At 40.0% G+C, this 26,549-nt stretch overlaps 1 protein-coding gene across 1 annotated transcript in view; it reads right to left on the reverse strand.

The window, feature by feature from the left end:
- Positions 1-937: 937 nt before the first annotated feature.
- The window catches only part of TMEM38B (transmembrane protein 38B), a 453,229-nt gene continuing 427,617 nt past the window's right edge, over positions 938-26,549 (reverse strand). The window contains exon 6 of the mRNA XM_044061049.1: positions 938-5,462. Within this exon, the coding sequence (XP_043916984.1) occupies positions 5,196-5,462 (267 nt within the window). The 3' untranslated portion in view covers positions 938-5,195. The remainder of the gene's footprint in view (positions 5,463-26,549) is intronic.

The following is a 26,549-nucleotide window of genomic DNA, read 5'->3' on the forward strand; positions in this document are numbered from 1 at the left end:
TTTGCTTATTTTCTATACCCGTTTGCAGTTATCCCACTAGCAAAATCGCCTTTCTCTATTCCATTGTTGACTTAGTTCTTAGAATACTTTCTGCCACTTTATAAATATAATATTCTGTATGGCTGTAGTTATTTTTTTTAAAGATCCATATTCAAAATCTTTTTCTCTCATTACTTTTCAAACACCCTCAATGTTTCATCATTAACTTTCTGCCTTCATTTAAAGTGTTCTCCATAGCTTTAAAGTATCCCTTCAAATCAGATAATCCTAAATTAAATTGTTCTAAGAGAAAATCAACTTATAAATTTCTTAAAGTCTTTATTACTTAAAGTTAATATGCCTAACCTGTATAAAAACTAAAGGGACTAAAAACATTTTCACTGATTGTATCTTACTATCCATTTACACAGTCAAGAGCTTTCAGTTTTTCAATTTTTGTATTATCTTTTTAATTCATGCACCTGCAATACTTCACTACAGACATGAATGACTGACTGGAACTCTTGCCCAACATTTAGGTACGTAAAAGTGAAAACAATGTGGAGAACTAAATGTCATTAAGTGGTATAACTACTGCTGGATATACAAAACATGAAACAAAATAAACGTGGTCAAAAAGCAACAATATTACACAAAATCAGTAACTGAAATAGAACATCTGAGTTCTATTCCCAGGGAGTATAATTCTGAATTAGCCTAAATAAATGGAATGTAAAATACTAAACTGTCACGCAAAAATGTAGTGTGCATTAAAAAAGTGAACATAACTCATTAGTTTACACTTTAATGTACTAAAATGTGGGTGTGTTTGTGTGTTTGGCTTTGAACAATATGTTACTCTGACAATTGCACTCAAAATACACTAATGTGTTTAACAACTGTGAGGATAAACAACAAAAACAATACAACAGTGAAGTATTAAAACACCATCAGGAAACATGTTTCAAGCTTTCCATTTAATACATATTTAAGAAACACCTTGTTCTGTATACTTTACAGAAACAGTGGAATTTTCATTATGTTTGTGTCACACACATGCAGCTTACAGTGACAATGTTATGAAGTTATGATGCAGGTTCCATGTAAGAGGATGACACTCCAGTCTAACATGCTGATAGTACAATGAGCTTGCATAAGAGGTGGCATAAGCTTTAAGGACTGGTTGACTGTAGTTTTTCATTTTCCAGAGATATACGTTTAAGGTAACAGAACAGTGACACAGTGGTGTAGTGCTTAGCACTGATGCCACAATTTACTTGGTTCTCCAGCCCAGTTCTCAGCTGAAGTACCTTTGATGCAGAGATTATATGGTATGCCTGTACCAGCATTCTCACATTTTCAACCACATCCCAAAGACATGCCACAGATGTACCGGTGGCCTTTCAAACTGCCGACAGTGCTTTGTGTGACTATGTGCTTGTGTATCCTTTAAAATTTGGTTGTGTATCCTATAAAATTTGGCACCTCTTCCAGAAGTAGTTTTTCTGCTTTACACCCACTAAGTGGCAGGATAGGCTATGACTTCCCAATGACCCTGAAATGAATAAAGCAGGTAAATGGGAGAATGAATAAGTGAAAGAAGGAAGGAAACAACTATACAAGAGAATGATACAGCAGACAGAAAATCTTACAAGATGCCAGTATATGTTGACACATCATTTAACATATACCATACACATATTTACATAATATTGCACATTGCAGTCTCAACTTTAAAAGCATGTTTATTGTCGAAAATATTTATAATTATGCAATTTAAAATAAATGAATTGGGTATATTCAAGTATTATAAACTGTACAGGTCAGTTATGAAAACATTATACTGAAAATATTTTTAATAATACCTTTTTAAAGAAATGATAAGAACCATAAGTATTTCCTTATGGTTTCATAAACAATCGAGATGATAAAAGTTACATAAAATGTTAGTGTGCATTAAATTCACAGATATACTTAAATTGTATTTTTGACAAAAGATTACTTCTATATTACCGGATTCCAGCTTCCCCATATTATTTTTTTTTACTTATTTTAATAAATCATGAACAAGTAGAAACAAACACTATGTACAAAGAATAGTTGTGTAAAATCTTACCATAACCATAGATGTCCTCCTCTTCGATGTTGCAGTATTCCAAACTCTTGGGTTTTCCTCTCTTGCTACCTGAACGTCTGGCCAGTATACAAAAGCTTGTAGTCATTGCTAGGTACATAGGATATCTGTCGCTTGCCTACACAGTATGGGCCATAAAAGTGATGTCTGCATGTACCTTTTCTCAGAAATGAATGCCCCAGTTGGTCCCCAGTCCCAGGAAGCTGTATAAGCTCTGTGCCACCAAGGAAGAGACAGTTTAAATCGAGAGAAGGGGGTAAGGTGGGAGGGAATGAATACTGCAACATAGAAGAGAAGGATATCTATGGTTATGATAAGATTTTATACAACTATTCTATGTCCTTCATGTCTCATATTGCAGTATTCCAAACTCAAAGCTCACAGGGAAGAAGAGGGTGGTGGTATGGAGCTACTCTCTACAAAGCCATACAGGATTGCCCTTGCAAACCCCACTCTGGATCTGGAGACATGTAGTGTTTAGTGAAGGTATGGACAGATGATCAAGTAGCTGCCTCTAGGATGGAAGTGTCCAATCCTTTGAAGAAGGCCTCAGATGAATGGGTTAAGTGAGGCAGCACTGAAAGCATCCAAGAATGCTGGTAATACTGCGGGGATTGCAGAAGGAGCAGGGGTTTCCATCTCCAGGAGCTCTATCTTTTTGTACCTCAGACATCTCAGAGGAATCCCACTTAAATTCCCTCATTTTGGAAATCATCTCCCCAAAGGTGAGGTCCTCTGCTGGGGAATCAGCCTCTACAGATTTGTCCTCTGTTGAAGCATACACAAGAGGAAAAGGACGGTCGGCCTGTGGAGATTCAGACATGGCAGGCTCAGGGCCATTAAATAGGCTCTGTGAAAAGGCTTTCAGAAGAGGGAAGAGATGCTTGGTCTTGGCTTTCTTTTACAGTGAAGGCCTAGGAGGCTTAGGCCCCGAGGAAGGCCTAGTGTCTGAAGAAGGCCAAGATTCAATGCACTGGGAAGCACAGGAAAGGCCTGTCTGAGCAGCTGTAGGAACCTGTAGTTCCCTCTTAACGTCGCCAAGTGAAGGTAGTAAACCCTTCCCGGACGTGCCTTCTGCTCTAGGTTCTGTGGCATCCCAAGGGGTACCCACTATACCTTCTTCAGCAGACTCAGAGCATTCCTCCAGGTGAATGTCGGCCACATGAGGGATGTTAGATGGAGGAGGGGCAGCAGTGGCAACTTTGGGCCTGGAAACCTTGGCCTTCTTTTTGGGTGGGTCCATGGGCTGACCAGACGACCCTTCCATCTCTAAAGCTAAGCGTTTAATATGCTGATTTTCTAAATATATATTCAAGATGTGCAGGCGGCTGTGTAGGGTTTTAGGCATGTAGTCCTGACATATCACGCAAGAAAGATGGTTGTGCGTAGACCCTAGACAGAAAAGGCAAAGGTTGTGGGTGTACTTATGGGGATCTGATGATCGCACTTGCACTTTCCCTTCCTGGATGACATATAACCCTAACAGGCATGCAGTGACAAAGGAATCAAAAAACAGCCCCAACGGGGTACTTATTTTTGGAATATGAAGAGCCGAAGTAAAGATGGCAGGAACGAGGACATTTGGACTGGTGGCAGAGAAGTTCTGAGGAAAGGTACGTGCAGACATCACTTTTATGGCCCATGCTCCCTAGGCCATCGTCAGACGTCCTACATACCTAGCAGTGACTACAAGCTTTTGTATACTGGCCGGATGTTCGGGTAGCAAGAGAGGAAAACCCAAGAGTTTGGAATACTGTAACATGAGAATTGAAGGACATCAAGGAGTACATATCAGTTTACAAGACAACAATATTCAGCCAAGGGCTTCAAATGACCTAACCTGAAAGAAATTAAATTAAAAAGATTATAGTAAGTAAGCTATCTTTTATTATATTGCTAGCAAACCAATGCTTCTTTTTTTATTTGGTTTATATACCACAGAAAAGGCTAGTTATTCTGAGGGGATATAACAGTACAAGAGTCTGTACAACAAATCAGAAATTATGGGCTACTTTTCTGGGGTGGAATGGTGTACAGTTAAAAATTTGCAAGGTGGCATAAATTTCTAATATCATGATTACACCACTGCATGGAAATGCAGTTTAAAATCACATGCATTATTGCACATTGAACTCAAACTGAACACTGTGTATAAATATTTATTAGCGTTTAGTAGTAGTAAGGTGCTGCTTGGCAAAGCCACTTCATTCACTGTAAAAGGAGCAAAAAAGACTTCTCTGACTGAAGTGGGTAACAATGGCCTTGAAAAAGTGATCAGCACACACATTATATGTGTGTGTGTGTGTGTGTGTGTGTGTGTGTGTGTGTGTGTGTGTGTGTGTGTGTGTGTGTGTGTATGTATATGTATATATATATATATATATATATATATATATATATATATATATATATATATACATATATACACACACACACACACAAAGTTAAAAAGTTTTATCAACAACCACACTTTCATTACATCTGCATAAAAAGCAAAGAAATAAAGTAAAAAAAATCAAATAAGAAATATAACATGGAATGTATTTGGCTTTTATTTAGAAAATTATATATCTATATATACTTTTTAAAAAGGAAAGACAAATGTTTAATAAAAGTGCTTATTTAACTATACCTGCCTTGCATCCAGTGTCTTCTATGTTCCCACTACCCATACATTATAAACTCTTGAAATAATTAAAAGCTTTTTAACCAATGATAAAATCTCTGATTAACATGTTTAAATAACCCATTTCTAAAATTCAAAATCTAAATTCTCAACTTAATATTTATCTCCAAAATAAGATTTGAATTGCACAGACTAATAACAATCCAAACTTACAGCAAAATAATAATTGCAATAATAAAAAAGTAAAGCCTCAGTCAGATCAGTCCCAAATCAATTACAATTAAACGGTGTTAACTTCTGCTTTAGTGCATGTCTATACAGAACTGCAGCTTTTGTTTCCTATCATGCATGCAGAATGCATCTACAAGACTCGGACAAAAGAACAGCTGAGGCTATACATGAAGAAACACAGCCAATGAATCACAAAGCTCTTGTGAATTTTTTGGTCTACAATCTTTAGTCATCTTTTTTGTTACTGCTTTTGTTGCTATCATTAGATTCCTCAGTGTCTGGACTAGAAGCAGATGGAGCACAAGTTTCTTCTGGCTCTGCTTTGATGTTACCATTTGAAGCTGGACACGTACCATTGGAAATATCCTTGGTGGCACTCTTTGAATTCTTTTCTTCAGCGTCTCCTGACTTGAGGCCTAATATCACCCTACAAAGAACAGACTCCACGCAGGCAAATGGTGAAACAGTAGAACCAGTCATCATCATAGTAACCTAGCATGGGATGGCAAAATTATAAAAGAATGATTAGTAAGGATGACAGCCAGATACCCCAACATTTATTTTTGCTAAATAAGAGATTACCTTTTAGATAAAATAATCCATAAATTGCATGACAATGATTAAAAAAAACAAAAACAAACCTTCAACAAAAATATGGATGAATGACAGTTAACTGTCAACTTTAGGAGATCACCCTTAAAACTGGACTTAAAATAACATATCCGTTCTTACTACAAAATAAGTAAAAACACTATGCCAAATATATGAGAGATGATCCTGCCAATTCTTTTTCGTTATACTAAAAGTACATCTCACACCAAGAGATAGCAGTCATGTTTTATGGTGTAGGAATAAAGTTAGGAAGGATTGGTGCAATGAAACATTATCAACCCGGGTTGCAACATAGCACAAAGTAACAGCAACATTCCTACACACATGCTAATCATACAGATATGTAACTAGCATCTTCTGAAATTCTACAAATTCTCTAGAATAAGGAAAAGTGCACTGCTACCCTTGTCACTCAAATCTAGGATATGACATCAAGAGACTACTGACAGCACGCTTAGTTCTGCATAAGACATCTTTTTCATCTTTTTAGGTTCATAGATTAGTGCTAGTCTAACTGCCCCCTGTGGGCCATTTTAAGCCTAGCCAATTACCCCACATGAGAATTGAACCCTGCACCTTGTGCCTGTAAGGTGAACACCTTAACCATTATGCCAACCCCCTACTCCTTTTGGCCAACTGGACTGCCTTAGCATCTCAAATATATAACGCAGCTCTTGATAATTCTGCCCCAACATTTCACAAGCTGTCAGTCCTTAACTATCAAGCTAAGGATAGTTTGTTTAAAGTCAACATAAGGACTACTTCTGGAAAAAAAAAAAAAACACCATGTCTGTAGTGAGCATTTAATGGCTTAATTAAAGTTGCAACCACACGTCACTTTACATGCCATTCATTTTTCTTTATTTCACCACTGTTAAACACAAGAAAGAAGCTCAAATATCACAGCCTAGTAACACCCCACACACATTTTTTTTACATTTCATGTTATAACAGGCAAAAACATTTTTTATAGGTGGGTGGAAATATGGCGTGCATAAAATGACAACAGTTTTCATCAAATGGAAGCCACTATAAAACTCAGTAAACTCACTGGTTTGTCTCTTACTACAATAGTGACACAGACATCATCACATGAATAGCTTCCGTTCTATATGAATAGCTTCCGTTCTATATTAAGTGTCCTGTGGCTTCTACTATGCCTGCCTGAAATAAATTACTATTATTCTCAAATCCTGTTGCAATTACAAGTCTTCTTCTGAAGGCAAAAGAGTAAACACAAATCACACAAATTAAAGAAACATGTTGATTTCTCTTAGGGCCACTTTCTTAAACAGTGATTATTAATAAATGTATAATACTTTTTTAAAAAATAATATGTCTTCTATACTCTAATACATTTCCTTTCTGTAGATCTTTTGGTTTGATCTGCTAATGTAAGAAACAAGTTACTCTCTCATACATTTAGGTGAGACCTTAAATTAATAGAAGACATTTGATGAAATCTTAGACAGAAAGCAGAAAATACTGAATTCTCCACTAAAGGCAAATTTCTTTACCAGTTAACAAGCCAGCACTGTGATTCAGTGTTTAAGGTTTTTGTCTAATAATACCATGGTCAGGAATTTCATTTAGTGTTTTTTTCATATACTCTGTTTTTCCCATCTCCTACAAAATATGCTAGGTAAAATGGCTACATCAAGTTGTCTGTCATACATACAAACCAAAAACAAGGGGGTATAGGGAGGGAGTGGCTACTGCAGCAGTGATCATTCAGACATCTGCTGTTATGCTTACACAACTGTACTGTGTTCATCATATTGATCACTGCTGCAGTAGCCAAAGCTATATGGGTAGATTAGAGCTTAGAATATCTGGTAGGTAGAAGGGGAAGGGTCCAGGAGAATGGTCCTATCAAAGCCTAACTTAGACTTGGAGAAATAATCTAGCTTGTCGTGCTTTGTGAAAGTATGTACAGAGGACCAAGTTGTTGCTTTTAGAATACTTCTTATTTGGCATTTATTTATTTTGCATTTGTTTACCAGGAAAGTCTGACTGGGGCTTCTACAGTCCAATCCTTTCCAAAAAGCCACAAAAAAAAAACAAAAAAACAAGGCCTTGGCCCAGCTTGGAATAGTTTTATTGTGTGGGGAGTAATAAAAAGAAATAACCTAAGACAATTATTTGGAAATGGTCTGTTTTGACAGAGGTTGTCCCTTCTTACCTTCACAAGACATGAACAACTGATTGGAAGTTTTGAAAGATTTTATTCTGTCAAGATAGTACCCAAGTTGTCTGTGGGCATCCAAGGTATGAAGTATCCTTTTTCCCTCATTTTGGGGTTCAGAGAAGAACTCCAGCAGATGGATGGTTTGGCGCAAGGCATAAAAGAAGCATTAGTTCTCAATGAAACTCTATCTTTGTGGAAAATAAGATATTGTTGACCTATTGTAACAGCTTGCAACTCAGACACTATTCTTGCAGAGGTCAGAGCAATTAGCAAAACTGTTTTTTCACATTATGAACCTCAATTCAGCCAGATGAGCTGGTTCAAATGTTAGCTTCTCTAACACAAAATGAAGATCCCAAGAAGGAGCCACCAGTTTTCTTGGATGTCTCTTATGTAATACCCCTTGAAAAACTTCTCCAAAGCTAACTTTGGGCTCCTAAAAACAGAGGTGGCTAACTTCATGGCACCCATGCAAATGGAGAATAGTTGCATGACCACCAAATCATATAGCAATGCACTGTACGAACACGTACACAAATGCATGGATCTCTCCATACCCAATAGAACTAAGACGCTCTCCTCAAAAAAAGGAAGCCAATCTGGTGGTCCTCTGCCATAAACAAACTGTACAACAGGAAGAGGAAACTGATGCGGAATAAGGTGAAGTCCCAAGACTGGAAAAACTCCCTTAACACTCTCAACAAAAGATTGAGATCCCTCATCAAATCCTCTAAAGCTAGCTATGAAAACAGAATTTCAGTAGATAGTAAAGACAACCACAAGGCCTTCTATAGTTATGTAAAGAATCTTCATGGCAATACCCAGATTTGCTCTGAGCTACTGCACAATGGTATCTCCTAAACCGAGCCAACAGATATTGCAAATATACTGCCGGACAGATTCAGTGTTAACTTTACCCCCCCCCCACCCCCGAAAGGACCATTGACAATACCAGTAGATTGGTAGGCACCCAGTATTACTGCTGCACAGGTTAAAACAGCACTGTCCAAGGCCAAGAATACAACTTCTATGGGACCTGGCAGTATCCCTGGCTGTGTTCCACATGAACTACAGAGTGAACCTGCACCTCACCTGTGTGCCCTGTTAAGTCACAGCCTCACCTCAGGCTTTGTCCCTACTGAATGACGCACTGCTACAGTCCTCCCTCTCCACAAAGGAGGAGTGCCTACAGACCCTGGGAATTATCGCCCCATTAGCCTGATGAGTCTGATATGTAAAGCTATGGAATGCATCATCATGGACCTAATAAACAAGGATATAGGGAATCTCTAAACTCTGGATCCTACACAGTTTGGTTTTGTGAAGGGTAGATCATGCCTGCTCAACTAGGTCGACTTCTTTGAGTCAGTCACCACAGCTGTGGATGAAGGTAAGGTGGTTCATACAGCCTACCTTGATCTGGCCAAGGCCTCATACCATTCCCTACTCAGGAATCATAGAAAAACTTACTAAGCTAGGCATCAACCCCTATATCCCTAGGTGGGTTGCAAACTGGCTCAAAGATAGCTACTTTCACACTGTGGGTTCTGACTCTAAGTCAGACTGCTGACCAGTCACGAGTGGAGTCCCACAGGGCTCGGTCCTGGGTCCTCTCCTGTTTGGTATCTACTTCTCTGAAGTCCAGGCCAACATGAAGGGACTCTGGTTGACAAAGTTCACAGAGGATTGCAAGTTGGGAGCTATTTATTAACTCCCCAAGTGATATTGACATCCTACACAAAGGCCTCAATGAGACCAATGGCTGGTGTCAGAAGCATGGTCTTAAGCTCAATGCCAAAAAATGCGTCTTCATCCCCTTTGGGAAAAACTCGGTTCCCCTGAATTACCACATTGATGGTAGTCCAGTGAACACAGAAGGCGTTATAAGAGATCTGGGAACACAGGTTGACAGCAACCTCTCTCTGGTCAGAAAGTCCTTCTATGTGGCACATCTCATTACTAAGGGTTTTGTATCCAGGAAGAAAGAGGTCATTGTCTCCCTCTACACTTCCCTCATTAGGCCAATCATCGAGTACAATGCCCCATTTCGCATGTACCTCACTAGACACCAGCAACAACTGGATAGGCCGCAAAAGTACTTCACAAAGAGGAACCTAGGCCTTAAACACTTGTCCTACGTGGACAGATTCAAAAAACTCCAAATATTCTCTGTCTCATATCGCCTACTTAGAGGCGATCTCTGCTTGACTTACAAAGCCATGTCTGACCCAGCTCTGTTAGAAATGCTAGATCTAAAGAAATCCCAATTCCTCCGCACCACACACTCCAGAGACCTCAGCCTCATTACCACAATCAACAGAACATGCTGGAGGGACAGGTTCATAACCCAGAGACTGACCATGCCATGGAATAGACTTCCCATACATGTCAAGCAGAGCACCTCACTGGCCCTCTTCAAGAGAAATCTTGATGAGTGGATGGGAAATAGAAAATTCACGCCGGGGATCACTCCAGTGGCTCTACTCGACAGTAGCACTAGGAACTAAGGTTGGGTGGCATGATGCCAGGGTAATCCTATGGGCTAGGCTTGTAAAGGCTCCAGAGCCATTAGCCTAGTACACACCTATGAACCTAAGAGAGGGAATGCATGGTCAGACATGCTGAAATGGCCGACAAATGAAACTTGACAGTGGAGTACAACAGGCCATAGGAAAGTAACTCACAAATATTTCAAACCCAAAGACTAGCCCTGTATGGGTGGTGGTTATTTTTTTTGGCACCAATTAGGAAACTTTTCCATCTGCTTTTATGTCACTTTCTGGTAGCAGGCTATCTTGCCTCCATTAGTGCCTGCTGCACATCTGTGACGATATGGGCAAGTGTCAGTATAGCCAGCTGGAGTTTTGCAGAGTGATTATGTCCTTTGAATATCAAACCAATTTACACAAGATGCTTGTGTTACAAATGTATTAAAACTGTGTCATTTGTACATCTAACTGAGTTTGTACAGATGCTTGTGTTGAAAATGTATTTGTGAGCTTTTCTTGTGTTGAAATCCATCAACAGGCACCCTGCTGAAATGAAGAGAAATGTACATGTATTATTGTAGCTGAATTAAATATATATGTTTTAACAGAGGATACTAGCACACCAGAGGTTAATTTAAGAGAAATAAGGGAAATGTACATAAGCTGTTAAATCATTAAAAGGCACACCACAGTGCTGGATATGACCAGAGACACTGGGTCTGGGGAAGCCTTTGTTCATTAGCTCAGTGAAGAGAGGGGAGGCCCCAGGAACTTCCATAAACATTTGGATGTGCATTGTGGCAGTCTGTGCTAACTTCCTGTTTCAGCTTCAAAGGGGAATACTGCCAGAACTTAAGAGTCAGGTGACCAGATGAGGTCATTCTTCCAGCCCTCTTGGAAACTATATTAAATCTCAGAGTATTGAGTATTCTGTTTGGGAAGCCTGATTGTAAAGACCCTCACCCACAGCATCTTGCCTTGCAGTAGTAAGCAACTTAACTAGGGAACAGTAAAATTCTCTTAGATTCAGTCAGGAATATAGTGAAGCTTAGTTTAGATATTGTTTTTCTTTATTTGTATGAGTCTGTCCATCAATGTTCTTTTCAAGATTTCTTGTGATCTGAGCTCTGTGGTTTAATGTGGTTTACTCTGAATACATATTCAGTATTTTCAAGTTCTTTTATTTATTATTAAATATATTTAAAACTTTTATTGTGGCTGGTCCTTAATATCTAACCTTTGAGAGTACTTATATTTATTTGATGACACTGTGTTTGCCACTCCAAAAGATCTGGCTGTCTTGGTCAACTACTATCATTTGTATTAGTATTAATATTGCACAGTATAACTGAACACCCTTTGTTAAGGGCCTTAGCGTAGCTGATTGTGAAGTCTCTGGTGGCAGTGATAACTACCTTATACTCTGGGCAGAAGGGTGAACAGCAGGTAAATCTGTGCCAGCCTTTCACGTGTGTGTGTGTGTGTGTGTGTGTGTGTGTGTGTGTGTGTGTGTGTGTGTGTGTGCGTGTGTGCATGTGTCAGCTACTTGGGGCAGGGACATAAAGCACTGGATTTACAGAGAGGGTGCTAGAGGACTTGGCTTGGACACTTGGCTGAGGACCTAAACGTACAGCTGTACCAATGGGGAGTCTTACTGGGGATCTGGAAGAAGACAGATATAGAGACATCCAGACCCCAGATTGAGTATGTTCCCGGGTGCTCTTAAGGGGAATTGCACTTGATGCAGAGAGGTCTGAATCTGAAAATACTGAATGCATCCATTTGTATTCCAAATGCACGTCCCTCTCCGGTGTCAGTGGTGAGGATTCAGGCTCCTTGATTACTGGCCCAGCATGGGGACAACACATATTGGTGTCCATCACATACTGGTAGCAGTGGTGGGCATCACAACATCCCTCAGTAAACAGGTGCCTAAAAGGTATTAAGACCCTATCATCCAGGCATCCTTGTGTGAGTAGGATCATTTTGTGAGGAAGTTTGTGGTAACTGCCCCCTATCAATTCCAAACCGAGTGAGAATCACTGTTGCCTGGGCCAGAAGGGAATCACCATAATAATCATGGGGGAGTTCTTTTGAAAATACTGAAGTACCGTGGATATCAGTGGAAAGACAGGAAAAGCATACAGGAATATTTTTGTCCAAGGAAAAGAAAAAGGCAGATGTCTTCCAGGCCTTCTTGCATGGAGTCCTGGAGCAGAATTTTGCCAGCTGATTGTTCAGGTAAGAAGTAAAAAGGTCTGCACGTGGAATGTCCCACAGATGGATCAAATCTTGTAAGACCCACTGATATAGTTTCCATTCATGAGTGTCTGCCTTTGTCCTGCTCAGCCTGTCTACCACACAATTTTGCTTTTACAAAATGTAGGATGCCTGTAGAGTGAGTTGTGCTATAAAGCTATGTCCCAAACTAACATGACTAGTCTGCACAAGGGATAAAATCCAGTTTCTCCTTGCTTCTTTATGTACCTCATTATTGTGGTATTGTTTATAACAACTAGAAGTGGACCTGGGGACCAGAGGTGATTTAGATAACAGAGTGCCTTGATAAGGGCAAGCATATTTTTTATGTCAATGTGCTTGTGTCTGTCTTTGATTTCACAGATATCTTGCACTTTCATCCCCTTTAGAACTGCTCCCCAACCAAGGTCAGAGACAACTGTGGTGACTGACTGCTTTGGGGCAGGAGGGGAGAAGCAGAGACCTGAATTCCGGGACAGCTGATGTCTCCCCACCAAGTGACTTCTCTCTTCATAAATTCTAGAATTTGAATATGAAAAGATGATGCATGTTTCACTTGGGACCAAACAGACTACAGATATCATTGTATATTTCTCAATGGAGTCTTGCAAGAGGTAATATAAGAATTACAGATAACAGGAGACCCACAATCTGGCGGTATTCCCCTGCAGGGGCCAAAGTCTGAACGGAAATCTTCTGGAAAGGATCAAAACATAGATCTATTTTTTCTGTGGAAGAAAAACGCTTTGTACTGAGGGGTCTAGCAGATACTCCAGGAACATAATCCTGTGTGTAGTAGTCAAAAATGACTTTTGAATATTCTCTTGGAATCGCAGCTTGTGTAGGAGATCTCTCATCCAGAAACTCCTGACATTTTGCAAAAGACTCTGCAAAGACAACCCACTCATCTAAACATAGAAAAATATGGATACCCTCTATCTTGCAATGAGCTATGACAAGAGCTAGACACATTCTAAACACTCTTACAGCAGTGGATAACCCAAAGGGTAAGACAGAGAATTGATAATGTAATCCAGATATACAAAACCTTAAGAAACGTGGAATCTGGATGACAGGAATGTGATACGCATCTTATAAACCCAAGGTTACCAAAATACTCAAATGAGGAAAAAGGGGTAATAGGTTATGAAGTGAAAGCATTTTAAACTTGAGTACCATCATATACTGGTTTTCCAGGCATTTTTTTCTTTCTTTGGCACCAAAAACATTCTTGAATGAAAACTTTTACAACTGGGAAGGAGAAACACTTTCTACTACCCCCCATACACAGCATGTGCAGTAGAATAGGAGGAAACATGGTGTTGGGGAAACCTGAACCGAAACACTAAAGGTGGAGGCGTGTCCATATTCATTAAGGATATCCACACCTCCAGGCTAGTTTCTCAGCATAATGCATCCAAGATTATCCAAGTGCAGCTAACTCTGGGCAAGACCGCAATCCAAACTGTAGCTTGCTACACATCCCCCCACCATGCCCTAGGATTTCCACTCCTTATTTCTTGATACACTGGAAAATATTAGGGTACAACCTAACATCCTAATAATGGGCGATTTCAACTACCCCACCATTAACTGGGAAAACTAATCCTGTACCAACCCTTTTGTTCAACGTTTTCTGGAATTCATAAATTCCAATGTCTTGGATCAACTTATCCACACCCCCACCAGGGGCAGCAATATCCTAGACCTGGTCATTACCAACATGGGCAGCTGGTGTTCCACACCAGAGGTCAATTCCTCGTTGGTCAGACCCGACCACAAGCTAATCACCCTAGACATCCACATCCCGCCCCCACCCCCCATTAGGGAAACCACTGTAAATAATTTCTCCAAAGCCAACTTCACGCTTCTTAAGACAGAAGTGGCAAACTTCACGACACCCATGCAGATGTACAATAGAGGTACGACTGCGGAATCCTACACAAATGCACTTTAGAAGCACTTACACAAGTGCATGGATCGTGCAATCCCTAACAGAACCAAGATGCTATCCTCCCAAAAAAGGAAGCCGATCTGGTGGTCCCCTGCCATAAACAAACTCTACAACAGAAAAAAGAAACTGTTGCAAAAAAGAATAAAATCCCATGATTGGAAGAACTCCCTGGTCAGCCTCAGTAAGAAGCTGAGATCCCTCATAAAATCCTCCAAAGCTAGTTACGAAAACAAAATCGCCACTGACTCTAAAGACAACCACAAAGCATTCTATAGCTATGTCAAGAATCTCATTGGCAACACTCAGATCTGCTCTGAGTTACAGCACAATGGCACTAAATATCCAGATCCAACTAATATTGTCAACATCCTGGCAGATAGGTTCAGTGCTAACTTTACCACCCTCTCACCCCCTAAGGAGCCCATCTCTATACTGGAAGAATGCAAAGTTCCTGTAATCACGGCTGCACAGGTAAAAACCACACTCTCCAAAGCCAAGAACACAGCATCCAAGAGATCTGACAACATCCCAGGCTGCGTTCTACACGAACTACAGAACGAACTGGCACCTCATGTAAGTACCATGCTCAATCATAGCCTTACCTCAGGCTTTGTGCCCACTGAATAGCGCACAGCGACGGTCATCCCACTCCACAAAGGGGGAGCAACCACAGACCCCAGGAACTACTGCCGCATTAGCCTAACGAGCTTGGTCTGCAAGGCTATGGAATGTATCATCATGGAACTTATAAACAATGACATTGGCAATCTCCAAACTCTGAACCCCACCCAGTTCGAGTTTGTAAAAGGCAGATCATGCTTCCTAAACCTGAAAGACTTCTTTGAAGTGGTCACCAAAGCCATAGATGAGGGTAAGGTGGTTCACAAAGCCTATCTAGATCTCGTCAAGGCTTTCGACACCATCCCCCACTCTGGAATTATAGATAAACTCAGGTATAAATCCCTATGTCACAAGATGGGTTGCCAACTGGCTCACTGACAGAACCCACACTGTGAAAGTAGCAGACTCCAAATCTGACTTCAGACCAGTGACAAGTAGAGTACCATAGGGTTCAGTCCTGGGTCCTCTCCTGTTTGGTATCTACTTCTCTGAAGTACAGGCTAACACAGAAGGTCTTTGACTAACAAAGTTTGCAGATGGCTGCAAACTAGAAGCCATAATTGAACCTCGTAACGATGTGGACATCCTACAAAAGGGCCTCACTGAGACAGATGCCTGGTGTCAAAGCCAAGCTCAACACCAAAAAGTGCATTGTCATCCCTTTTGGTAAAAGCGCTGTACCCATGAACTACCACATAGGCGGTAGTCTACTTAACACCGAAAGTGTGATAAGAGACCTTGGGGACACAGGTGGAAAGTAGTTTCTCCTTTGATAATCACATTGCCACAGTACTCCAGAAATCCTTCGACGTGGCACACCTCATCACAAAAGGTTTCTCATCCAGGAAAAAAGAGGTCATTGTTCCCCTCTACTTGTCACTAATTAGACCCATTATAGAATACAGCACCCATTTTGGTGTGTACCTCACAAGACATCTACAACAACTAGAAAGGCCGCAGAAATACGTCACAAAGAGGATTACCGGCCTCAAACAGATGTTCTATGCAGACCGTCTCAACAAACTCCAGCTTTACTCTGTCACATATCGCCTACTCAGAGGTGATCTCTGCCTAACATACAAAGCTATGTCAAACCCAGAGCTGTTGGACATGTTCCACTTAAAGAAATCCCAATCACTCCGAGCTACATGCTCTAGGGACCTAAACCTTGCCACCACAATAAACGGAAAATGCTGGAGGGATAGATTCCTGTCTCAGAGACTTCCCATACTCTGGCACAAACTACCTATCTATATCAAACAAAGCTCCTCATTATCACTCTTCAAGAAGAATCTTGATGACTGGATGGGAGACGGGAAATTCACCCCAGGGATCACTTCTGTGGCTCTGATCGACAAGGGCACAGGAAAATAATTTTCTTGGGTGGCGAAAGCCAGGATACCTTTTTAGCCTAGTATATACCTATGAACCTATATATGTGTTCTGGTGAGTGTGGAATAATTCCCTGAATGAGCCTCAGAACATATTTTCCTGAAACTATATTTTGCCAAAGGCAGAAATGGAGATTCAGACTTTCTGGAAGGGATAATGGACTGCCAACTTGGAAGCCGGTGGGGACATTCAGACTTTCTTGCAAGAGATAAGGGTCTGCCAAAGTGGGAGGGGGTGGGGGACAAGGTCCCTTATATAGTCACACTGTCTTATTTGATTGTTCTTTATTTTGTGGGAGGCCCTGTTTCATTTCAGAACCTCCCTGCCACTGCTCTTTTTAAATGTCTGTGTACCAGTATTCTGTTGAGACTGTTTAGTTCTTTTCTTGCCAAAACTGGAAGAGTGAGTAAAAAAAATCCCTTCAAAAATTTTACAGGAGGAAGATCTGAGAGATTCCCTCTATCAGCGTACCTCTCTCATCATATTTTTGATAACCTTTGCAGCAGAGTGTCCAAAAACTAAATCTGTATCCAAAGGAGAATTTAAAATCTCACTTTTTTATATCTTCTGGATGGTTCTGAGAACACAGACAGGAAACCTCCTCAGCAAAGTACCAGTGGTAGCAGCCCTGGATGCAATATCTACAGTTACATACATACTATTAAACAATGAGTAGTGCCTTGAGAAATGGAAGAAACTAAACCACACAAATCAAGTCTTTCCTCATTAGATGGAACTACAGATAAATCATCCCTCATGGTTTCACGAACAGAATAAACTTTAACATATAAACCTATTAAAAATTCTAAAATTTAAAGTTGCACAAGCATACACTTTTTTTGCAAACTCATTTTACTATCCTTATCTGAAGAAGAATAATTAGATTTAGCAAAATGCTTGTTAGCAGCTTGATTAACTGAAACTAAAGCTGCTGGGTCAGGTCTGAGATGAATGCATAAAAACTTGAAAGACTGATGAAATTTGTACATTCTATTTTCTTTATTGGGGGCAGCAGGCTGGCTTTCAGGGAAAGCACATGCTATAACAAACACATCTTACTATGCTGTCCCAATGCTAACAGCATGGGGAATGGGTGAAGGTTTTAAGAATTCCAGTTGCAACAGCTCATAGTGTTTTCTGAGAGACCTCAGTGCTCTCCCACTGAAAACACTGACACATTCTAGAAATGGTCTCAGAGAAAGAGAATCCCTCTCAGGGAGATTCAAATACCATGCTCTCCTCTGAGTCTGAATCAGAAATCTGAGGAGAAATACCTGCATCTGTCCCTTTACATTCTTTTAAAGATTCAATTTCTTCAACCTCTTCAGGAAAACAGAAATCGGTATTCCTTTTACCAGAAACCACCTTATAAGACGGGGCAACAGACTGTACAAAAACCTAAGCCAATATACCAAACTACTCCTGTCCAGTGGGACATGTGCGGGAAGAAGATAAATGTTTAGCTTTTCATTTCATTTTGGCAGGAAAACTGGGGCAAATAGATTTATTAACTGCAGCAGCTCCCCCAGAGATGGTCACAACATTCTGGCTAAGGAAGGGCACCTTCCCTGCCCTTTCTTCCAAGACTGACAACAGTGGTACTCTCTTACCCAATGAGGGGACCCAACAGCCACACAGGATGTGGCCAACTCCAGGTCCATACTGGCTGTTTGGACAACGCCAGAGGGATCCGGAGAAAAAGATGACTGGTCTGAGGAACCAGCTTTGGCCACAGCAGAGTCATCCACCTGCAAGCCTAATGTGGAGGCAAAGGCTGTCAAGTTAACTTTTTCTTTTTGTGTCAGGAAGAAGGACTGACCATAGTACCGGTAGTTTGTTCCACGGTCAAGCTGAAAATGGCACCTCTTTCAGAGAAACTAAGCAACACAAGCCAGTAAAAATGAGAAACCTTATAAGTCACTTTTTTCAGTAAAAGCACTTGCCAGCCCCAAAAAGTAAATTAAACACAGTTTTCCCCAAGTAGTTTTAGAATGTTTTTAACAACTTTTAAACTGGCAGAAACAAAAATGCATTCCTGTTTAAAAATGAAATAAAGTCTCATGACAGTCAATAAAAAACATACATTTCCAACTTAAAATACTTTTCTCACAAGGAAACTATGTTTGAACAATAAATTTTAAATGTAGAAGGGTTTTCCCAAAAGGGAACTTATCTGCCTAGCAATGGAACAGCACAAGTTGATCTTCGATCCTCAAAACATGCAGAGAAGCACTGTCTTTGGTGGTAGGAAATCTCTGAAGGGCCTGGTTTCCATACCTTACTTAGTGAACTTAGATCAAGCTTTGTGATGGCGTGTGTATGTGGAAGGTGCCCTGAAGCTTTGGAAGCTGTTCAGCTATTATACCATTGGAGGATATAACCCATACAGCTTAGGCCAGTGCAGCAGTGATCAATATGATGAACATCTTGAGGGATACACCTGAGATGCAGGGCTAGGCTTAGGCCTAGTACACACCTATGAACCTGTCCAATCGTAGGTCTGGCAAAGCTATGCAGGAAAATGCAACCCTGGAACACTTCTTTGGATATCTTGGATGGAGAGACAAATACTGGCATCTCAACTGTGTCATAATGGCAGTGAGCACCACCTCACACTGAGGAAGGAGTAATCCGAAAGCTTTGTGTTTCTGAACTGCGCTTTTTAACTGTGTTTTGCAAAAAATTCCTTGGACGTAACTTTGCCATTTTTCGTCTGTTTGCTTTGGATTTTATTTTGAATGGCAAGTGTATTACAGGCTTTTGTTCTTTTTGACTTGCACCACCTTGTATAACCAAGACAGTTTACATCACATAGATACATTCCCATGTTAAATCATTCTGCAGACCGTTGTTCCACTGTGGCAACCCCTAACTTGGAAAAGCCAAAAGAAGACGGCACATTCCCTGTTAAATGGTTATCTGCAATTGGATCCCGTGGGAGTCATAAGCCGTTAACCACCATCAACCTGGCTGATAAGATAAAAGTAAGCAACAAAAAAACTATACAGACTGAAAATAAAAGTAAAGAATCATAAAATATCACAAGGTATTCTCTTCAGGAATAATATAAAACAAAAATTCTAAATTCTGAGAGACATAAGTAAAACTCAAAAAAGTGTTTTCAAGCATTACTTCTGTACTTCTGACTTCTGCATTTCAGGATAGGGTACCCTTTGCTGGTAAATTGCTTATATCACATCAGACATGTGCCAAGTATACAGCAGCAAAGCAGCAACAATATCCATACAACTAAATTAGTATGCTAATTTGCACTCTGATGTGTTTGACAGGTGGTTCTAATGTACTGCTGTGCATTCTGAAAACCCATCAGTAATTCTTAAGTTTCTGTTCCTAGTTCAGATTAGATGCACATCATCATACCTAGAATTCCTATTTATACCTAGCCATTTGAGAACATAATTAACTATTTTGTTCTATATGTACAGCTTAGATCACCAAAGGTTATTTTGACACCAATCACTTAGGAATGACATACTTCATTCAAGATCAAATTAAAAACACACACATGCATGCACAAACAAATGCAGAAATTCTCTGCTCAGGCACTGTTAGAATCTTAGAAATGAAAGGAAAATATATTAGTGCTTACTTAGGAGTTGAACCCAAGGCCTCCAGCATTTCATGTTGGTGTTACTGCTGCTAGACCAACAGCAGCCTCTGGACAGATGGTGTTGAATTTTCCCTTAAAGGGCCTTTTCCTTTCAACTAGGAAACCTCTAGCATGGTGACTAAGGTCAAATTAAAAACATAAACAAATGTAGAGAATTTAATTAATTCTTTTCATGCCTCGTCCTTGTGATAGTGTTCCTTTCTCTGTTCATTCTTGGGGGGGGGTCCCTTGAAGATGTGGCAGACTGGTCAGACGCCTGTATTACAGCATCTAATTTTTCCTGTGTGTAAACCGGGTCTATATTAGAACACCAAACTTTCAAAATTTTGAGTGTTCTAATATCGAACCCTATTAATCGAAAATTTAAAACAGCGAACATACAGAACAGCTAATTTTTTTCCTACGGAAAAAATTTGCTGTTCCAAAACACATATACACAACACAAGCACACCAAAAAAACAGCAATCCACACATACACCTAAACTCTTATACCTAACCCTACACTAAACTATACATACACCACTATCCACTTACCTTAACCCAAACCTTAACCCTAAGATCTGTCACTATCGCACAGTCACCTCACCCATGCCCTAACCCTAACTCACCTAGCCTGCCCTAACCCTCACGTCCACACAATCTCACACTTACCTGAACCCGACCCGTAACTTTCCACCACAGCGCTGAAAATACAGAAGCAACAGAAACGGTCAACCGAATTCTTTCCCTAGGAAAAAAATTGGTTTTCTGTTTCTTCGATATTTTCAGCATTCGCTGAAAACGGGTCGATATTAGAACACTCGAAATTTTGGTGTTCTAATATAGACCCATGTAAACCATACTAAGTGTGGATTCCCACTTCCTTTGTTTTTTTCCCTCTCCCCTTGACCTGTTGCTTATTATCTGGCTATGTTCTTGGACACAGCATCCATGATCCCTCGTGCATCTCCCAAATGGATAATCTCATATCCCTTTGGCAGGTTGGCTTCCCAACTTCTCAAGTAGTTGGCAAGTACAATTTCTACAGCCGTGGGAGATGTATGCAATGAAGTCAGGCACGTCTCTCACTCCTACTTAATGAACTGCTACACGACTTCTGGTCTCCTTCACAGGTCATTAAATCAAAACATCTGCCAAACTGACAGAATAGCTAGTTGCCCTTTCATCCTATCTCTACAAGTGGGCCACAACAGCAACTTGAGTCTCCTTCCACTGCTTCTTTGGGTTTTCTAGCAGTCGGCTGAAAGGTGCTACTCTCTTAGCATTGAGAATAACGATCCTTATGAAGGATTTGAAACCCATGCTTACAGCTGCTTTTCAAGCTTACACAATGCATACCTCATTAAATATATATGCATTTTCTGCAAATCTATTAGCAAAAAGAAATACTACATAAGAGCACAAGTAATAAAAAAAGATATTTTAACATACATCTATCCTTCATAGAATCTTCACAACAGGAGTCCTGGGGGCCCAAGTCAATGAGAAACAACTGTGAATTCCCAATCTGAATAACTGACATGTTAAGGCAAAAAAAAATAAATAAATATAGCATAAGCAGATGTCCACTTTTAAATGAGATGCAGACTTGCTTCCTTACATGAGGAGGAAGCTCATCCCTCTGCCTCTTTTAATGCACAGCTCTGGGAGTCCAGACTGTTGGGCAGACCTCAGCCTGATCTTGAGTCCCATATCTCAGGAATACCGCTGCGACAGTGATGAATATGAAGAACATCTTGAGGTCTACCCTGAGCTAACCACCTTTCCCCTGAAAGCCTGAAACAACAGACAGAATCTCTAAATATATAAACACAAAATCCACAAGAAGGAAGACAAAAAGTGGGTATTACAGATAAAACAACTTTAGTCTGGAGTTCACTCATGATGCAAACTTATCCACATAACATGAATAACAATGGGAGATTCTTCATGATTCCATTTCTCTCAAATGTACCTTCTGAAAGTGATTGTAGACTGCCTCACTCATCTCCCCTCCCCATTCCCTGCATTTGAATGTGCATCACAATGAGATAAAAGACCCAGTATGTCCATCTCATTGCATTTCCATGAGTGATACAATCTTCAGGTAATTGATTCCAGATGGTAAAGAGTGAGCAGAGAACCAAATCATTAACTGGCATTATGCACAACCAACTTATGTGATCAAAGAAACTGATTCCATGCAAGGTAAGCATCTGACTTTTCATACTGAGAAAAACGGTACAGCATGCCTTTGTGAGACCTTCATGTTTATCTTTCTTTTCTTGCAGTACCTATCTCTTTTACTGCATTTGAAAGAAGTGCCTGAATTTTTCTGATGCCCAAGCTGAATATTTTCCTGAACAAAATTAAATTACTTGACTGTACTATGAAGGAAACTTCTCAATCTTTCAATACAAAAATTCTGAACAAAGGCAAAAATAACTGGGGGGATGAAAAGGCCCAAAATCAGGGATAGATTTTAAATAGTGCTCTTACAAACTTAGAAAGTTGTTTGACTAGAAGATTTAGCATTAGCATGCATTTTCTGGAGGATATCAAGTCTGAAACTCAAATATCTGTCATTACTTGTGGACTTCAGCCTCAAGGACTTACTAGAAGAATAAACATACATTTTATGAGGAATAGGACAAAAATAGGAGAAAAAACTGTGACATTCTGTGAAATTTTGTACAACTGAGAGGTATGCCATGAAGACTGCTAATATCCCTAGTTATTTCATTTCAGTTGTTTCTAAGAAGGGGAAGCATGACTGAATAACTTGCTTGTTGGTCCATACATATCCCCTGGTTTGCTACAGAGCAACAGCTGATAATCTACATCCAAAAATGTACAATTTCTATAGTAAGAACAGGTACTGATCTTTACCATGAACAAAAGGCCAGTACAAATTTATCTGGGCGTAGGCCTAGCTCAGAAAATTGGTCCTGCAAAGTCGCAAGGTAAACCTTTACTCTTCTGCATGCTATAAATAAAACTAATGGTGTGGACTAATTGTCTTTCTCACTTTACAGATGTGTTGCTGATGAAAATACCACAGGATTTATTTGCAAGTAGAAGATAGCACAGGAGTTATCAGGAAGTGAAAAGGGATGTAGGAATGTTATTGAGCGAGTCATGAACTATAAGCATAAGGAGGGTTTATGCTAGGGCCTGCAAAGCAACTGGGGTTTTTGTCTGGAGTCTCTCAGCTCAGTAAAGAAAATGTCAGTGCAACTGGTGTTGAAGTACCCAGTGCATAGGGAAGTGGCTAGGACATTTTGGGTATACATGGTTGTCCTGAGATTCAATTTTCAGGCAAAACAGCATGGTGCATACTAAAATAAAACAGTGAACTGTACTGAAAATGCATAAGGGCTAGGCAAAGATTCAAGAGAAGTGAGAAGATTGCAGATAGCCTTTGGACATGGCACTTTTTTCTTGTTTGATGCATAGTATGTCTATGGTACCATGCCAATGTTATTTGTCCCATATCATGAAGCCTTACGCCTCATCTGTTAGTAAGTTACTGGGTGGTAAAGGAATAGATGCCATCCAGCATTTAACATGGGAAAAAAATACCATTGCAGACAACAGATTGGTCATGTGAGTTAAGACCTCCACAAAAGATCAGGTGAGGAAGGGTCAGCAAGTTATGCTTAAGAAAGTCTAATTTGTTTAACATGATGGATGCACACATACACCTTACAGATTATGAAACAGGGGCATAAAATCTCATATCAGGTGTTTGTCAACCCTGTGGGAAGGGATTCAGAAGGCAGAAATTTGAGACATTAAAGATGGTCTTGTAAAGGGCAGATATTTGTCAGTCATTTCACTACTCATTGCTTTCGAACTTGCCATGCTTTGGGCATGGCAAGATAAGATGCTTCAATCAATGTTATTAAAACAGCAGGTAGATAAGTCATGTAGGTCCTCGTGACCTACATTACATTAAAACAAAAAAGATAGGGGGTGGGGGGCAGATCAAGAAAAAGGGAATGCATGGAAGAAAGGTGGAGAAGGAAGCTGAGGCAGACCTGGTTTGGCAAGAGATGAATATTTTATTTTATTTTATTTAGTTGTCTGTCGGACTTTGTTGACATGGAATGTCTGACTGTGCAAAGCTAATTTTCACTGGAGGCCCAGGGAGAAAAGTATCAGCAGATACATTTACGGCAAATTCTTTACAAGGATAAATTGACAGTTCTTAAAACATCTACATACAAATATGCAATTGTTCTGTAGTTACTACAAATATAAAACAAACACTTCCTCTGTGATGACATTATTCATGACACTGAAAACCAAGTATAAAACATTTAGTATGCAAACAGTTCATATAAATGTGACAAATGGACAGTAGATATGATTTATAACACATGGGTAAGGAGGATTAAAGCATAGATGTTACTATTTACTCTATCTTTATCTCTGATTCTATCCTCCAAACAGCCTGAAAGGGAAAGCAAAAGATATGGAGTTACAAAATATGAGAAATTTTCTGAAGCCTGTGGCCATGGGAATGTGATAATAATCATCTTTTTGGTCTAATGATACCATAAAACTTAGATGAATGACTGGCAACAGACTGCTGGGCCAACATTTCAAATGTTACCTTCAGAAAATCGCAGAGAAATGAAAGATCTAGAACTGCTTTCCAGGAAAGCTAATTCAGAATCTTTCTGAAGCAGAAGCCTTCTCCCTTTGGTCTAAAGACAATGGTAATGCAACTCCTAGGGCAAGCATGTGTTGATGAACCTGAGGAAAAAATTTAGTTTTGTTCAGAGTGTGGGGAGGAATTTCCTGAAAGGAGGTGTGTGTACTCAGTGCCAACTGTAATCCTCCTGAAGCAGTATATGTACACAAGTGTCTGTAGCAATCTGTTAACAAAGGGAAAGAGTAAGAGCCAGTCTATGGCACAGACAGAGATGTAGGGATAGGGGGTGAGGTGGGGGGAATACTGGCACAGTCATTCTGAAGGCATAGCCTGTCCATTTTTCTGGAAGGATCCCTGTTTTTATTGTTTTTCTCCTGCCATCTCTTTTTTGTTCCTTTTTGGCAGATGATGTCAAGGACTGATTATTTTTGTCTTTTTAATTTACAAAATGAAGAGTGATTGTAGGAGTTGTAATGTGGGGCTTGAAAAAGCTTAGTAACTCTATAAATGAATTTCCTTTTGTGGGATTTAGACAGAAATACCTTCTGAGGGAGGTGAGGCAGAGCAGTTCCACACACTGTCAACACCTAACAGAATAATCTGGAAGAAGAAAACTCTAATACCTTACCCTTCTGTCCACACGAGGGGAGTTTTTATTAATGACTTCTACCTTTTTTGGGGGACTAAAGGTTGATGGTCAGAGTTACAATAAGCATCATTTAACACTTTTTTCAAGGCTGGTGTAATAGGAAGCATGGGTGTAGTATGAGGTAAATCCACTTACATTATATCATAATACATCATCAGTTTATACATGTACTTGCTTCCACAAAAAATACATCATTCATCTGGAACTATTCTTCGAACAGGAAAACTCCTCTAATGGAGTTAGAAAGGCCAAACATTCCTCTGAAACATGGTCTTGGGTTTGTGAGTCAAAGAAAAAGCCCTGACTCTGTCTAAATCAGAATCCTCTGACAAATCTTCATCAGGAAGTACTGCTGTGTAAAAGTTTACCATAACAGTAGATGTCCTTCTTTATACTGTTGTAGTATTCATCACCTCTAGGATCTCCTGTCAAGGATACCCCAATGTCTGTCCAGAATAGGAAAGCCTTCATTACCTAGAGAGCATTATATGTCACATGTATGCTCCCTGCTCAAGCCTAGGGCATGGAGGTCATGTACATACGCTCCCAACTCAGAACTGAGGTGCCCAGAAAGACTAGGACCTCCAGTGGAAAGAAGGATGTGTCCATCTAGAAAGAATGAAGGAAGGAAGAGAAGGAGAGGAACCTCTTGGCCAGTACCAAAAATGGGCAGGAGAGAGGGAGTGGATATTGCAACAGTGAAAAGAAGGACATCTGCTGTTATTGTAAGATTTTACACAACTGTGTACTATGCCCTTCCATATCACTGTTAGCACTATTCATCACCTCTGGGAGAGTACAAAAGTTATAATGAAGGCAGGGAGGAGGAAGGTAAGGATGAGCCCTTCAGTGTCCAAACCTAGCCCTCAAAGAGATCACTGTTCTAGCAAAATGAGCCCTCACGGAAGCAGACAATTACTTACCCTTAAAAGAATAACAAAAAGAAATAGCAAAAGGTTTGTTTACAAACTGCCAAACCCAATGCTCTGGTATGAACAGAAACAAAAAGATAATCAGATTTATGAAACGTTTTAGTTTTGTCTAAATAACATTTTAGCTGTCTATGCAAATCCAAAATATGCAGCACCTTCTCACTCGCTGATTGTGGAGAATGGAAAAAAGTAGGAAGCTGGATAGACCGAGTA

This window comes from Protopterus annectens, chromosome 2.part0 (assembly GCF_019279795.1).
Source record: "Protopterus annectens isolate FY-2018-M chromosome 2.part0, PAN1.0, whole genome shotgun sequence".
Classification (NCBI taxonomy): Eukaryota; Metazoa; Chordata; order Ceratodontiformes; family Protopteridae; genus Protopterus; species Protopterus annectens.